The 16739-nt window shown below is 42.7% G+C and overlaps 1 protein-coding gene across 8 annotated transcripts in view; it reads left to right on the top strand.

Annotated features, from left to right (window-relative positions):
* The first annotated feature begins 4 nt into the window (after nt 1-4).
* Nucleotides 5-16739, top strand: part of LOC121283037 (NAD-dependent protein deacetylase sirtuin-3-like) — a 36139-nt gene continuing 19404 nt past the window's right edge. Inside the window, exons 1-5 of one of the 8 annotated variants that reach the window (XM_041196997.1) lie at nt 5-150; nt 836-1064; nt 7271-7424; nt 10237-10399; nt 10885-11070. In XM_041196997.1, coding sequence (XP_041052931.1) covers nt 10245-10399; nt 10885-11070 — 341 coding nt within the window. In that variant the 5' untranslated portion in view covers nt 5-150; nt 836-1064; nt 7271-7424; nt 10237-10244. Of the gene's footprint in view, nt 507-832; nt 1065-1530; nt 1552-7270; nt 7425-10236; nt 10400-10884; nt 11071-16739 lie in introns of those variants that run through there. The other 7 variants (XM_041196996.1, XM_041196998.1, XM_041196999.1 and 4 more) reach the window with 7 other exon arrangements.

The raw sequence follows: 16739 nt of genomic DNA, 5'->3' as shown, positions 1-16739 counted from the left end.
AATCCCGAGCACCAGGATCACTCCAGCTTCCCGGGACCTAACTGGGTATACCCTCCCTAGCAACCCGGTACAGAGACCACTGCACTTCCCTCTCCTTTTGGAATCGGACCCATCCTTGAAATGACTGTCCTTTCAGGAACAGCTGATTGGGTGCGAGCTCTTCGGGATCTTATTTTTACTCTCCTGGCCCTGGCTTGCCCTCGTCCCTCTAATCCTTCTGGATTAAGGGCCCAGTTTTCCCGGCCCAGATTCGGGGTTGGGAGTGTCACCACCCGTTCTCCGCTCGGAGGGGGTGAATGTGATGCCAGACCAGATAGCCAGGCCCTTTCCCTTAGTGACTGTATGTCAGACTGGGCCTTGTTTTTTTTTTCTTAATACTAGATTTATTGACGGAATGAAACATTACCTATGTGTGCCTCCTCCCTCAACTGTGCTCAGAGCCCCAGCAGTCCTTCTTCATGCTCATCTGGAACAAAATAAACTAATGATCAACCCCTTGGAAATAGGTACCATAACTTTACTGTAACTAAAACTTAAGTGAAAATTTAAATCCAGACTGGCCTTGTCACTGTTTAAAACAGTTACTGAACTTCAAAAAACATTGATTGCAGCTAACTTGCTTTAGCATCCTTCCTGAGAGTCACTGACATTTTCCTCAAGGCTTCATCACAAAACTTCCTGCCTCAAACCGTCCCATCCGGTCTGTTAGGCACACATTCCCATGCCTGATGCTTTATAACTAAAAGCACAGATTCCCCCAAGAAAATGAAAAGAAAGGCATAATTTATGTTAATGTCCCTGTGATTTATTTTTTTCTGCATTTTGCTCTCAGCAGTCTCCTGGAGATTAATCTTCCACTCCTGCAACCTCCAACGCAATGCTGACAAGTCGACAACCCTGGTGACATTGAAGTGTGGTTGGGTTTGGTTCCGGGGGGTGCTTCTCATTGGGAAGTTACGGTAGCTGAAGCCATTTCATCAGGGAAGGCAGCACGGGAGGACAACTCTGGTTCACACAGTTGCATCAGAGCCGAGCTGCAGTCCAGAGGTAGCACGTAGCAAGAGGTAAATACCGGCAACAACCCTCTCCACCCAAAACAGGTGTAGGCCATTCGGCCCCTGGAGCCTGCTCTGCCATTCGGTAGATGGCTGATTTCCACCTCAATTCCAATTTCCCTTATCCCTTAGTATCCAAAAATCTATCGACCTACGTCCTGAATATACGCAATGATGAAGCATTCAAAGCTCTCTGGGATAGTGAATTCCAAAGGTTCACAGTCCTCTGAGTAAAAGAAATGTCTCCTCATCTCCGTCCTATATAATCAACCTCCTATCCTGAGACTCTGACCCTGTGTTCTAGATTCCCCAGCCAGTAGAAACAACTTCTTAGCATCTACCCTGTCAAGTGTCTTAAAAATGTTATATGCAGTATTTCAATTAGATGTGCTGTCATTCTTCTAAAGTTTAGGGAATATCAGCCTAGACTATCCAATCTCTCCTTATAGGACATTCCCTTCATCTCAAGAATTAATCTAGTGAACCTCCCTTTGAGGTAAGTATATCTCTTCTTTGCCTCTACCAATCACTGGCCCCCTATCCAGCTCCACCTGTCCCAGCCCCCACTCTACCAGCTTATATTTCACCTCATTTCTCTATTTGCTTAGTTCTGATGAAGAGTCATACAGACTCGAAACATCAACTGTATTCCTCTATGCAAATATAAAAACAAAAAAAACTGCGGATGCTGGAAATCCAAAACAAAAACAGAATTACCTGGAAAAACTCAGCTGGTCTGGCAGCATCGGCGGAGAAGAAAAGAGTTGACATTTCGAGTCCTCATGACCCTTCGACAGAACTTGAGTGAGTCCAAGAAAGGGGTGAAATATGCAAATATTTTTTCTTTGCAAATGCTGTCAGACCTGAGTTTTTCCAGGTATTTTTGTTTTTGTTTCAGATTTCCAGTATCCAAAGTATTTTGCTTTTATCTAAGTATATCCTTCCTTAGGTAAGGAGACCTGCACACAGTACTCCAGTGTGTGATCTCACAAAGGAGGTGTAATTGTATAAGATGTGTTTACTCTTACAATCCAATCCCATTATAACAAAAGTTAACGTTCCATTTGCCTTCCTAATTACTTGCTGTATCTGCACGTTATCTTTGTGATATATGGACAAGGCCACCCATACCCCTCTGAATACTAATTTAATTTAGTAGTTTTGCATCTTTTAACAATATTCTTTCTTTTTACATTTACTTGTATTCTACCTCCCATGTTTCTGCCCACTCACCCAACCTGCCCATATACCTTTGCAGCCTCTTCACACACTTCTCATAGCTTACCATCCTATCTAGCTTTATACTATCAGCAAAGTTGGGTACATTATACTCCATCCAAGTCATTGATAGAGGTTGTAAATAGTTGAGGCCCTAATACTGATCCCCTCAGAATCCCATTAGTAACAGATTGTACATAAGAACTTAAGAACATAAGAAATAGGAGCAGGAGTAGGCCATTTGGCCCTTCAAGCCTGCCCCACCATTCAATAAAATCATGGCTGATCTGCCCCAGGCCTCAACTCCTCTTTCGCGCCAGCTCCTCATAACCCTCAACTCCCTGATATTTCAAAAATCTATCTACCTCCTCTTCAAATACTTTCAATGATCTAGCCTCCACAACTCTCTCGGGTAGAGAATTTCAGACATTCACTACCTTCTGCGAGAAATCCCTTCGCATCTCAGTTTTAAATGAGTGCCCCCTTATTCTGTAACTATGTCCCCTAGTTCAAGATTCCCCCCATAGTGAAAACATCTTCTCAACATCTACCCTGTCAAACCCCCTCAGAATCTTGTACATTTCAATAAGATCACCCCTCATTCTTCTAAACTAATGGATGAAGGTCTAACCTGTTTAGCCATTCTTGCTAAGTCAACCCCTTCATCCCAGGAATCAGCCTAGTGAATCTCTTTTGAACTGCCTCCAATGCCAGTAGATCCTTTCTTAAGTACAGGGACCAAAACTGTACACAGTACTCCAGGTGTGGCTTCACCAACACTTACAGTTGTAACAAGACTTCCCTATTTTTTAACTCCAATACCCTAGCAATACAGGCCAAAATTCCGTTTGCCTTTTTAATTACATGCTGAACCTGCTTGCTAACTTTTGGTGTTTTGTGCACAAAAGCAATCAGATCGCTCTGTGCTGCACTTTTTTGGAGTCTCTATCCATTTAAATAATAGTCTGCCTTTTGATTTTTACTACCAAAGTGCATGACCTCACACTTCTTGCATTAAACTTCATCTGCCAAGTTTTTTACCCACTCACTCAACCTGTCTATATTCCCTTGCAGATTCCTTATGTCCTCATCACAACATCTATTTTTGTATCATCAACAAATTTGGATACATTACACTCTACCCCCCCTCGAAATCATTAATATAGATGGTAAATAATTGCGGCCCTAGGATTGATCCTGTGGCACTCCACTAGTTACATCTTTCTAACCTGAAAAAGACCCATTTATCCGACTGTCTGTCTTCTGCATGTTAACCAATCTTTAATCCATGCTAATGCATTACCCCTAGTACCGTGAGCTCCTATCTTGTGCAACAACCTTTTATGTGGCACCTTATTGAATGCCTTCTGGAAATCCAAATACACTACATCTACCAGTTCCCCTTTATCAACTCTGCTTGTTATGTCCTCAAAGAACTCTAGCAAATTTGTCAAACATGATTTCCCTTTCATAAACCATGTTGACTCTGATTGCATTAATCTTTTCTAAATGTCCAGCTGTTTCTTCCTTAATAATAGACTCTAGCATTTTCCCAATTACAGATGTTAGGCTGGCTGGCCCATAGTTTCTTGCTTTTTGTCTCCCTCACTTCTTGAACAGGGGCATCACATTAGCAGTTTTCTAATCCTCTGGGTCTGTCCCAGAATCCAGTGAGTTCTGGAATATTTCGACCACTATCTCTGCAGCCACTTCCTTTTAAAACTCTTGGATGCAGGCCATCAGGTCCTGGTGACTTGTCTGCTTTTAGTCCCATTAGTTTGGCAAATACTTTGTCCCTCGTGATAGAGACTGTCACAGGATCTTTCCTCCCATTAGCTCCTTGCTTATCTGATATCTTTGGAATATTTATAGTTTCCTCCACCATGAAGACTGATGCAAAATATTGGTTTAAATTATTTGCCATTTCCCTGTTCCCCATTATCAATTCTCCAGTTGCATCCTCCAAGGGTCCCATGCTCACTTTAGCTACTCTCTTTTTATATACCCGTAGAAGCACTTGCTGTTTGTTTTTATATTTCTTGCCAAATTACTTTCAGAATCAATTTTCTCCCTTTTTATTAGTTTTTTAGTGATCTGCTGCTGGCTCGTAAAAAAATTCTCAATCCTCTGGCCTACCACTAGTTTTCGCCACTTTGCATGCTTTAGTTTTGACTGGATACTCTCCTTGACTGCCTTTGTTAACTACGGGTAGTTCATCCTTCTCATTGAGTCCTTCTTCTCGACTGGGATAAATTTTTGCTGAGCATTATAAAATATCTGCTTAAACGTCTGCCACTGCTCAACCACTAACCTTCCCCATAGTCTATTTTCCCAGCCCGCTTTAGACCACTCTTTCTTCATACCATTGTGATTGCCCTTATTTAAGTTGAGGACACTGGTTTGAGACCCGAGTTGCTCACCTTTAAACTGAATTTGAAATTCTACCATGTTATTATCGCTACTCCCAGAGGATCCTTAACTACGAGATCTCTTATTAATCCTACCTCATTACACATTACTAGATCTAAACTAGCCTGTTCCCAGTTAGGTCCTATAATGTATTGCTCTAAGAAACTCCCTGATGCACTCTACAAATTCATTTTACATGTTACCCTTGTCAATTTGATTCGTCCAGTCAATATGCAGATTAAAATCACCCATGACAATTGTAGTGCCCTTATTACACACCTCGATTAAAATCCAACTTATACTTTGTCCTACAGTGAGGCAACTCTTCGGGGGCCTATAAACCACTCCCACCCATGACTTCTTCCCCTTGCTATTCCTTATTTCTACCCAAACCAATGCCGCATCACGTTCTATGGCACCTAAATCAGCACTCACCACTGCACTGATACCTTCCTTTATTAGCAAAGCTACCCCACCTCTTCCTTTTTGCCTATTTTTCCAGAACATCGAATACCCTTGAATATTAAGTTCCCAGTCTTGGTCACTCTGTAACCACGTCTCTATAATAGCTATCAAGTCATATCCGTATATTTCCATTTGTGCAGTCAAATCAACTACCTTGTTACAAATGCTATGTGCATTTAAATAAAGAACCTTAAGCTTCAACATTTTACCGTCATTACTCATTCTGGTTCTAATTTCTGATGCACTCTTCTGCTTATATTTTCTGCCCCTTGTTGTCACACTTTGATTATCATTTGCCTCTTCACTACCCTGCAGCTCTTCTCTCGTTTCTTTTTGATTTTTTAAACTTCCCTTCAGTTGAACCCTCCCCCCAAATAATTAGTTTAAAGTCTTATTTACAACCCTAGTTACCACGATTTGCCAGGACACTGATCCCAGCGTGGTTCAAATGAAGCCTGTCACAATGGAACAGCTCTCTCCTTCGCCAGTACTGGTGTCAGTGCCCCATGAATTGGAACCCACTTCTCCCACACCAATCTTTGAGTCACATATTTACTTCTCTAATCTTATTTACCCTACGTCAATTTGCATGTGGCTCAAGTAGCAATCTGGCGATTATTACCTTTGTGGTTCTGCTTTTTAAGTTAGCCCCAAGGTGCTTGTTGTCCCTCAGCAGAACCTCTTTCCTCATCCTATCTATGTCGCTGGTACCTATGTGAACCACGACAACTGGATCCTTCCCTTCCCACTCCAAGTTCCTCTCCAGACCAGAAGAGATGTCCTTACTTTGGCATCAGGTAGGCAACACAGCTTCAAAGTCTCTGTCTTTGCTGCAAAGACCAGTATCTATTCCCCTAACTATGCAATCTCCTATTACTACTACATTTCTCTTTTCTCCCCCACTTGAATGGCGTTCTGTACCACAACGTTGTGGTCAGTTTGCTCATCCTCTGTGCAGTCTGTGCCCTCGTCCACACCGGGAGCAAGAACCTCGTACCTATTGGACAAGGGTACCAGCTGAGTCTCCTCCAAAGCTAAATTCTGGATCCCCATACCTGCCTCACTCGCAGTCACACCCTCCTGTCGCTTACCATAGACCAAATTTGATGTAAATTATCTAAGGGATGTGACTGTCCCCTGAAACACAGTGTCCAGGTAACTCTTCCCCCTCCCTGATGTGTCGCAGTGTCCGCAGCTCGGACACCAGCTTATCAACTCTGAGCCGAAGTTCCTCGAGCAGCCAACACTTGCTGCAGATGTGGTCACTGTGGATTGCACCAATGTCCACCAGCTCCCACATACTACAACTTCAACATATTGCCTGCCCAGCCATCTCTATTTTATTTAATTAACTCATTTGGATGTTAAATATTTTAAAAGTGAATTTCTTAACTGTACTCTTCAGCTGTAAGTAACGTCTCCTGATTTAAACCACTTGGCTAATCAATAAAGACACGGTAGAGATACCCACCAATCATCAACTTGCTTTCCTGTGATGTCACACTCTGGCTCTGACAGGTAGACACAGTTTGAAGGGGCTCTCTGCCACTGATTTTTATCTCCCGCCGCCACTGCCCTTCTTGCGCAGGCCCGCTATCCGTTGCTCCTGGCTCTCCCCTCGCTGTTTTAAACTGCAAAACTCCCGGCTCTCCCCTCGCTGTTTTAAACTGCAAAACTCCCGGCTCTCCTCTCACTGTTTTAAACTGTAAAAATCTGGGCTCTCCTCTCACTGTTTTAAACCGTGAAACTCCCGGCTCTCCTCTCACTTTTTTTAAACTGTAAAAATCCGGGCTCTCCTCTCACTGTTTTAAACCGTGAAACTCCTGGCTCTCCTCTCACTGTTTTAAACTGTAAAAATCCCGGCTGTCTCCCCACTGTTTTAAACTGTGAAAATCCCGTTCTCCTCTCACTGTTTTAAACTGAAAATCCCGGCTCTCCTCTCACTGTTTAAAACTTTGAAAATCCCGCTTTCCTCTCACTGTTTTATACTGTGCAACTCCCGGCTCCCCTCTCACTGTTTTAAACACCCGGGTATATATACAAAAATCTGTACATCAAGTATATAGCTACAGCCAGTATACACCCACAATCAACATCACAAAAACAAATAGATTATCTGGCAGGTTTCGCTTTGTTGTTTGTGGAATCTTGCTGTATCAAAATTGGTAGCCATGTTTCGTACATTACAAGAAGACTGCAAGACTGCACTTCAAAAGTACTTCATTGGCTGTAAAGCACTTTGAGATGTCCTGAGGTCATGAAAAGCGCTATTGAAATGCAAGTGTTTTTTATTTTTATTACGTCATTGATGTTTGTGGGAGCTTGCTTTGCACAAATTAGCTGCTCTGTATCCTACATATATGGGTAGTTCTATTGTAAAACGATGCTTATTATTATATTTCCATAATGGGTGTCATAGTAGCGCTGGTCGCTGAGCGATCAATTGTATTGGCTGGTTCCAAATTCAAAACACATTCTAAAGCAGCATACGTTGATGTCGTGAGTTCAATGTTGAATAAACCGTTCTAAAGTATGTGAGAGAAAAATAGGAAATAGGAATGGACGGTAGTCAAGACAGAGAGTTTATGAGGACTGATAAGTAGTTTGGTCAAAGAGGTGGGTTTTAAGGGAATTATTAAATGGAGGAGAGATAGGCCAAGCGGTTCAGGGAGGGAATACGAGAGTGTTGGGTCATATATAGCTGAAGGCACAGCCAGCAATGGTGGGGAAAGATGTGGGGATACACAAGAAGCTGAAGTCAGAGGATTGGAAAATTTGAGAGGGGTTAAAGCAGTGGAGGAGTGAGAGTTTGGAGGGAAGGTCATGGAGGAATTTAAATTCCAGATGAGAATTGTAATTTGAGACAAAAACAGAAATAGAAATACCTGGAAAAACTCAGCAGGTCTGGCAGTATCGGCGGAGGAGAGCACAGTTGACCTTTCGAGTCCTCATGACCCTTCAACAGAATTTGAGTCCTTGGCAGACTGGGAGCCAATGAAGGTGGAAAGATGGGCACATGAGTTTTGGTGCAGGAATGTATACAACTGCCTAGCTTCCCTTTCTGGTCCTATGATGGCTGAAATTGAAACTTGCGTCTTGTGCAATGTCTCCTTTGCAAATCGCTGTAGTCAGAGTACTGACCCTCAGCCCCAGATCCTTAGCATCAATTGTTGTACCTTTAACCTTGCTTTCCTCTCCAAAAACTTTTAAGATGGTGTCATTCTGCAACATGTTAGTCAGGCTTTGTGAACTGATGGCATGATATGCAAATGAGTGAAAACCCTACTCGATTACACTAAAGCAGAAATTCCAGGCTGCAGTTTCTCAGTGGCTCAGTTCCTGATGTGATGATCTTAGAGGTTTAGGGAGACTGGTTGAGATCATATTACACATCTAACATTGATGTGAAGCGATTTCTGCTTCTCACCCACTGTGAACCTGAGGATGAGTTTCTTCTCTCTTGGACCCTTGAGCATTTATTTCCAGGGATCAGTGCAGCGGGAAAGGGGACAAAAGCCCTCTCAACCTCTCCTTAAAACCTACCCCTTTGACCAATCTTTTGGTCACCTGTCCTAATATCTCCTTATGTGGTTAGTGTCAGATTTTGTTTGATAATGCTCGTGTTAACGAAACTATGTAAGTGAAATAAGTTTTTGTTGTTACGATGCTTTTGTCATCAGTCCTGACCAATTCAGACACTCGGACTGCAGTATAATGAACCTGAAGTCTCATTTGGGACACAAAATAGTAAATGCTCTTGGGAGCCATTGATCTATGATCCAATTAATCTTGTGATCCATTCACTATATAATCCACTAATACTGTGATCTGTTAATACAATGGTCCACTGAGCATGTGATCCATTGACCTACCAATCCTTTAATTGGTTTAACCTGAAAGATTATTGACCTACCAATCCTTTGATCCAGTGATTTATTGACACAATGATACACTGATTCTGTGATTCATTGATTCTGTGATCCAGTGATCCTAGAGTTGATCCTGTGATCCAGTCATCCTTTGACCTTGTGACTCACTGATCTGTGATTCATTAACCCTGTGATCCATCATCATATGATCCATCAATCGTGTAATCCATTGATCCATTAATCCCATTTACATTGACCCATTGATCCTGTTTTTCAATGATTGTGCGCTTCATGATCCTGTGCTCCAGTGCTTCTGTGATCCATCAGTCCTGTGAACAATTTATTCTAATCCTGTGATTCTTTGATCAATTGCTGTGACCCCCTTAATATACACCTCATGGAGCACAATCCCAATTGTTTTCCTGGCAGATCCAAAAGTGGGTGGAATCTTCTGCAACCTTGAGTTAAAATCACATGAGGTCCAGGTGGCATAATCAGTGCAACTTTTCGATGTAAATGTCTCTTCGGGTGAGGGATCCTGTCATAAATTTTCAAAATCAGAAATTGCATTGGATGGAATTGGTTTAGAACAACTTCGCACCTGCTTCTTTGCTTCATTTGAGCGGCGCTCACACTTCTTTAACCCAACTTCTCTGGCAGAAATAGCGAGTGTAGAAGATTCAAATTGCGACTGCACTTTTACATCTTTCAAGATCAACTCATATGAATGATGACACCTCTGACAGTGCAGTGCTCCCTCAGTACTGACCTGTGACAGTGCAGTAATCTCTTATTGCTGACCCTCCCACATTGCAGCGCTACCTCAGTATTGCCTTTCTGACAGTACAGTGCTGCCTCAGTATTGACTCTCCAACAGTGCAGTGCTCCCTCAGGACTCCCCCTCCAACAGTGCAGCGCTCCCTCAGTACTCCCCCTCCAATAGTGCAGAGCTCCCTCAGTACTCCCCCTCCAACAGTGCAGCGCTCCCTCAGTACTCCCCCTCCAACAGTGCAGCGCTCCCTCGGTACTCCCCCTCCAACAGTGCAGCGCTCCTTCAGTACCCCTCCCTCAGTGCTGCATTGGGAGTTTCATTCTGAATTTTATGCTCAAGCCTCTGGAACGGTTGTTGAACTCATGATCTCTGACTCAGAGGCGAGAGTGCTACCTGCTGAGTCATGGCTGATACATGAGAATTGAATCGTATTCTGTCTTTGTTTCAGCTGACAGCATGAGTTTTGCATTGTATCACAGTCTCGCCTGGACCCAGCCAGGTCTGTTTGCTTCTCGATGGTTACAGTTTAATCACAGCTGCATCAGGAATTTCCAAACTGGGATCCGGGTCGGGCTCAGCACCTGCAGACAAGCACATAGCAAGACTTCAAGGTATGAGGCATGTATACATGAGTTGCATTTGCACTGTCTGATACTGAAGGGTCGGATATTGTGATCGGAATAACAGTGATGCTAACAGCATTTCCAGCGACCACACAATCGCAGTTAAATGCAGAAATCAGGAAGTTGCTACATCAGCTGCACAGCTCCTCCAGAAGGTTCACGCCACCTGTACCTCACTGAGAGGCTCAGCATTCAAACAACGTGGAAAGGTGTGAAGTTGATATGACATTGAATTGACTATTCTAACCTGGCTCAGACTGTGCGCTGCTCTTTAACGATTCTGCATTCTGATTGGTTGTGGAGACACCCAGTTACTTGCACTGTAGATGGTGCTGTGCTGTTTGGCTGTCTGGCTGACAGCAAGTTGCCATAACAAAAGCCCACAGAAAGTCTGGGTATAAGTGGAATTCACATCTGTAACTGCTCAAGGGAGTATCTAGCCCATTCTGTGGATGCTTTATCTATCGTTACAGAAACCGTTGTGTGAATCTTCCATCAGCCACACCTTCTGTCCGATATATCTTCAGTGGGAAAGGAAGTGATGACAGAGTGCAGTCACTGGAGGACATCGCGAGGCTCATTCAGAACAAGGAGTGCTCCAGGATTGTGGTGATGTCTGGTGCAGGGATCAGTACACCCAGCGGAATCCCTGATTTCAGGTAATCCCTGCCCCTCTATCCAGGCATCATTGGGAACATTGCAGCAACAAGTAAAAACCAGGAGCGCTAATAAGCAACCAGTAATGTTACTCGGTAACAGGCTAATGATGCTGATTAGTATGAGTGAAGGACCGCACTACGATAATAACCAGAGAAATCCGTTGCCTTCCCCTCTGATGGGACAGTGCAGAGGGAGTGTTACTCTGTATCTTACACAGGGTGGTGGAAACCTGGAACTCTGTCCCCAAAAAGCTTTTGAGGTTGGAAGCAATTCTAAATTCCAAAACTAAGAGTGATATATTTTTGTTAGGTAAGGTATTGAGGATTACAGAACCAAGACAGGTAGATGGAGTTAAGATACAGATCAGACATGATCTAATTGAATGGTGGAACAGGCTCAAGGGACTGAATGGCCTCTTATGTCCCTATGTTCCTAAAGTAGGGATATAAATCTCTGGTTTCCGGTCTAGTAGTTTAGTGTATAGAGCAGGCTATAGGGGGCCACATTTCAAAAGAGTGATAGAGCAGTCGTGTTTGGGAAAAATGTGGATCTCCATTTTACTCAGTCAGGCCATTACTGCTTTCCACTAAGAAAGCCAGAGATTTCTCATCATAACATTCATGAAGGTTTTGTTAACTGCTGAGAATGAGTTTTGTGGACAAAAAGATGATCATTTGGAAATTACATAGACAGTTTGCACATCCAGCGCCACAGAAACCGAAGACTCTGCTTTGAGATGTGGGAGTGGTCGATAAAGGAAAAGATGATCTTATTGAACAAATCACTGCTCAGTGTGAAATTTGCCTTAAATATCGCAAGACACCACTGCGTCCTGTTGTGAGCTGCCACTAGCGAGAGAGTTTAACGATGCAGTGTCAATGGACTTGAAAGTTTGGGACAAGGATAGGGTTTTTTTTTACTACACTCCATAGATATAGCAACCAGATTTAGTCTATCCACTGTGATCTATAGTAAAGACAAAAGGACGATTGTCGCTAAGGTCATGGAGAAATGGGTAGGAACAGGATTAGGAACACCAGCGAAGTTCCTCGCTGACAATGGTGAGGAATTCGCCAATGAGAAATTTTGAGATATGTGCGAAAATTTAAACATCATTGTTAGGCACACTGCAGCTGAGAGCCTGTTTAGTAATGGTCTTTGTGAAAGAAACCATGCAGTAATAGATGACATGTTACATAAAATATTAGCTGATCAACCAGATTGTAAACTGCAAACGGCACTAGCATGGGACAGTGCACGGAATTAACTCTCTGCAAATGGCTGGGGGGTACAGTCCGTATCAATTGGTGTAGGGAAGAAATACAAAGTTACCTTTAGTGTTGTCAGAAGCTCCCCCGCTCGGGAAGGGAATAACATTAGCTCCACTTTTTCTGCTCATCTGAACGCCTTGCTTGCGGGCAGAAAAGCTTTCATTAAAGCTGAGGTTTCAGAGAAAATTCGGCGGGCACCACGGCACCACATAAAACCATCAGTAGTATAGTTTAGACAAGGAGACATGGTATATTATGAAAGGGAAGGCCAGAAAGAGTGGAAAGGATCTGGCAAGGTTATAGGGAGTGATGGGAAAGTAGTAATTGTGCAACACGGTAATCAAACTGTTAGGGTACATTCTTCACAGTTAATTGGTGCTGATGATACCTTTACAGGTTCTGAACAGGACAGAGAACGCGAGGAGGCACCATGCACTTCACATACACTGGGTAGTTATGAGGAGCAGACGACAGCAGATACAGGGTTGACTGACAATGAACAAAGTAATACTGAGGTACTGGACAAAGCTATTCATCCAAAAGGGCAATTACCCAAAGTAGGAACAAAGGTAACATACATGCCAGAAGGGATGTGCAGGGATGCCATCATCATCGTGAGAGCAGGAAAGGCCAATGAATACAAACATTGGCTAAATGTGCAGGATGAAGGACAGGAGACCAGACCTATCGATTCGCAAACCGAGGTAAAATGTGGAAACCCAGAAAGCGCAGTATGAGTTCTGAAAGTGGTTGTGACCCTAGAAAAAGATCATGGATTTGCGAACGGAGTTCTGTTCGCATGGGAGGACAATCATATAGTAGCAGTCCAGAAAGGGAGAGGAAAGTCATAGAGGCTGTAGCTTAACAAGGAGGACTAGAGAGCAAGCTAGCAATCTCAAAAGAAGTTAGAAGTCCTTCTGACAGAGAGATTCTAGTAGCTACTAATAAATTGGAAAGTAAGCTGATAAAAGAAGCCAAATGGAAAGAGTTAGAAAGTTGGAAGGAATTTGCGGTACATTCTGAAATACCTGACAGAGGACAGCCAGCTTTATCTCTCAGATGGATCTGTACAGAGAAGGTACTCCCAGATGGCACGTATAAGGCCAAAGCGAGATTAGTAGCCCAAGGCTTTGAAGAGAGACTAGGAGATCAGGATGTCAGAGTGGACTCACGTACTGCAAGGAAAGTGAGTTTGAAGATTTTTTTTTTAGCTATTTTGGCATCCTATTCCTGGGAGTGCAAATCGATTGATGTAAAGTCTGCGTTTTTACAGGGGGAGAAGTTTCAAAGGGAATTTTTTTGAAACCACCCAAAGACGCCAGGAATGTAGAAGGAAATCTGTGGAAATTGAACAAGTGTGTTTATGGGTTGAATGATGCATCAAGAATATGGTATTTTTCCATGAGGTCTGTCCTGTTGAAAACAGGCTGCATTCAGTTAAAGGCGGACCCCGCGATGTTCTACTGGTACCATAAGGAGAAACTAGCTGGGAACTTTAACATGCATATTGACGATCCTCTGTGGGGAGGATCTATAGAATTTGAACACTGGGTAATCAAGAAGAAAAAGAAGGAATTCCAGGTCGTAAGTCAGGCTTCTGGGGCCTTTAAATACATAGGTTTGGACGTTAAGCAGAGCAAGTTAGGAGTGACATTGAATCAACAATCTTACTAGAAAATGTTAAGGCAGTTGAACTGGTTGTGCACTCAGACTAGGCCTGACGCTAGTTATGATGTGTTGGAGCTGAGTACCATGATGAAACATGCCACCGTTGAGCAAGTTCTGAGAGCAAATAAAACATTAAAAAAATTAAATTCTGAGAGATGTACACTCAAGTTTCCAGCCTTGGGTGATCCAAAAGATATGAGGTTGGTCATTTTTAGTGATGCTCCACATGCCAATCTTCCAGATGGGTACCCTAGCACAGCAGGGTTCATCATATTCTTGGTGGGAAAGAATGATAAATGTTGTCCACTGGCTTGGGAGGCCAAGAAAATAAAAAGGGTAGCGAAAAGCACCTTAGCTGCTGAAACGTTAGCCTTAGTAGAGGCATTAGATATGGGGGTTTACTTGTCCAACATGTTGACAGAAATATTATATAAGGGGCAATGTGGGAAAAGTTTGCCCATAGAATGTTACGTTGATAACTGGTCTCTATGGGACAACATTCATTCCACGAATTGTCATGGAAAATAGACTACGAATAGATATAGCCAGCATAAAGGAGATGTTAGAAAGAAAAGAGATCTCTAAGATAAAATGGGTTGACACAAGTCACCAACTATCAGATTGTTTTACAAAAGGAAGTGCCTGCTCTAAAAAAATTATTAAATGTGTTGGAAGAGGCATGTCCTATAATGATGCAACAAAAGAATTGTTTTTGTTTTATAATTGTGTATATAAATATGTGGTAAAAGAAATTCGAGAATTATAGACGTGGAAACACGTGACATTATTTGCTTCTGTTTGTTTTTTAAAAAGTGTTCCAAGTTTTTTTTAGTTTTAATTTAAAAAGGAAAGAGGGGAATCTGTTTAATATGGCAATCATCTTGTTAAAACCAGTTGTTAGTTAAACAGGTGATGGGCATTAATTATCCCATCCAAATAGAATAAAAATGTACAGCTGAAACAATTTGTGTGGCAGCTACTAGGAAGTTAGTAATACTGAGAAGTTGTCTTGGAAATAAACCAGCTTTAACCAAGAGACCAGCCTGGATTAATTCTTCCACCACAACCTCTGATTGTGAGTAACACCTGTCACAATCTCTCTCTCTACCTAGCCCTCTTCCCCACATACTGTTTCTCTCTCCCTCTGTCCCTCACACACTCTCTCTCACCCTCTTCCCACCTCACACCCTCTCTCCCTTTCAAACACATTCTTTCCTTCTGTCTTCCTGTCACAATCTCTATCCCTCTCACGCATGCACCCGCTCGCTCCCCACCTCACATACGTGCCCGCTCGCTCTCCCCCCTCGCTCTCTGTCTCTCACACGATCCAAGACTGGTTGCCAGTTAAATATTTTGCAATATAGGAAGAAATGTTTCCAATTCTTAGACTATTTTCACTGTTTGATTATCTGATTAACAGTTGCCTGCAAGGAGCTGTCTTTAGTTCACGAGAACTATGAAATAGCAGGAGAAGACCATATGTCAATAGGGTTGCCTGGAGTCTCCAGGAATTGAAGATCAATCTCCAGGACACTGCTGTGTGCAACCTTGGAGAAAAGTCATCGGGATATTAAAGATTTTTATTCTCATTTTCTTTGCACGTTTCTCTTTATCAGATATTAAAATATTGAAAATAAGAAAAAACGGCTGGTTGGCTGACAGTCAAGTCATGCATCATCCAATTGGGCAATGAGTCGTTTTGCTTTTCAATTGGTGTAGGAAGGCAGTGCCTCTCAAGGATGGGTGTGTTGGCTGGCTAATGGCTGGAGCATGGAGGACAGTCATGTGATGTAACCTCCAGGAATACCTATTGGCAATCCTACTCATCAAGCCTGCTCCGCCATGCAATAGGATCATGGCTAATAGAACCATAGAAAAGTTATGGTGAGGAAAGAGGCCATTAAGTCCATTATGTCTATGGCAGCCACAAAAGAGAAAAAAGAAACTGGCCGCTTATTTTAATCCTACTTTCCAGCACCTGGTCAGTAGCCTTGCAAGTTACAGCACTTCAGATGCAGATCCAGGTACCTTTTTAAATGAGTTGAGCATTTCAGCCTCAACTGCCAACTTAGGCAGTGAATTCTAGACACCCAGCACCCTGTGGGTGAAAAAGTTTTTCCTCATGTCCCCTCTAATCCCTCTACCAATCACCTTAAATCTATGTCCCCTGGTAATTGACCCTTCAGCTCAGGGAAACAAGTATTTCCTGTCTACCCTATCTAGGCCCTTCATAATTTTGTACACCTCAATTTGGTCACCCCTTAGCTTCCTCTGTTCTAAGGAAAACAACCCTAACCTATCCAATCTCTTCTCATAGCTGCAATTTTCATGCCCTGGTAACATTCTTGTAAATCTCCTCTGCACTCTCGCCAAAGCAATTATGTCTTTCCTGTAATGTGGTGACCAAAACTGTACACAAAATTCCAACTGTGGCCTAACCAGCATTTATACAGTTCCATCATTACATCCCTGTTTTTGTATTCAATACCTCACCCAACAAAAGAAAGCATTCCATATGCTTTCTTGACCACCTTGTCCATCTGTCCTGCCATCTTCAAGGACCTGTGGACAAGCACTTCAAGGTCTCTCACTTCCTCAACCCATCTCAATAACTTACCATTTATTGAGTATCCCCTTGCTGTATGCTCTCCCCAGATGCATTATCTCACACTTTTCCGGATTGAATTCCATTTGCCATTTCTCTGGTCACTCAACCAAGTCATTGATAT

The sequence above is a fragment of the Carcharodon carcharias genome, chromosome 10 (genome assembly GCF_017639515.1).
Source record: "Carcharodon carcharias isolate sCarCar2 chromosome 10, sCarCar2.pri, whole genome shotgun sequence".
NCBI classification, from domain to species: domain Eukaryota; kingdom Metazoa; phylum Chordata; class Chondrichthyes; order Lamniformes; family Lamnidae; genus Carcharodon; species Carcharodon carcharias.
This window is presented reverse-complemented; position numbering and strand designations above follow the sequence as displayed.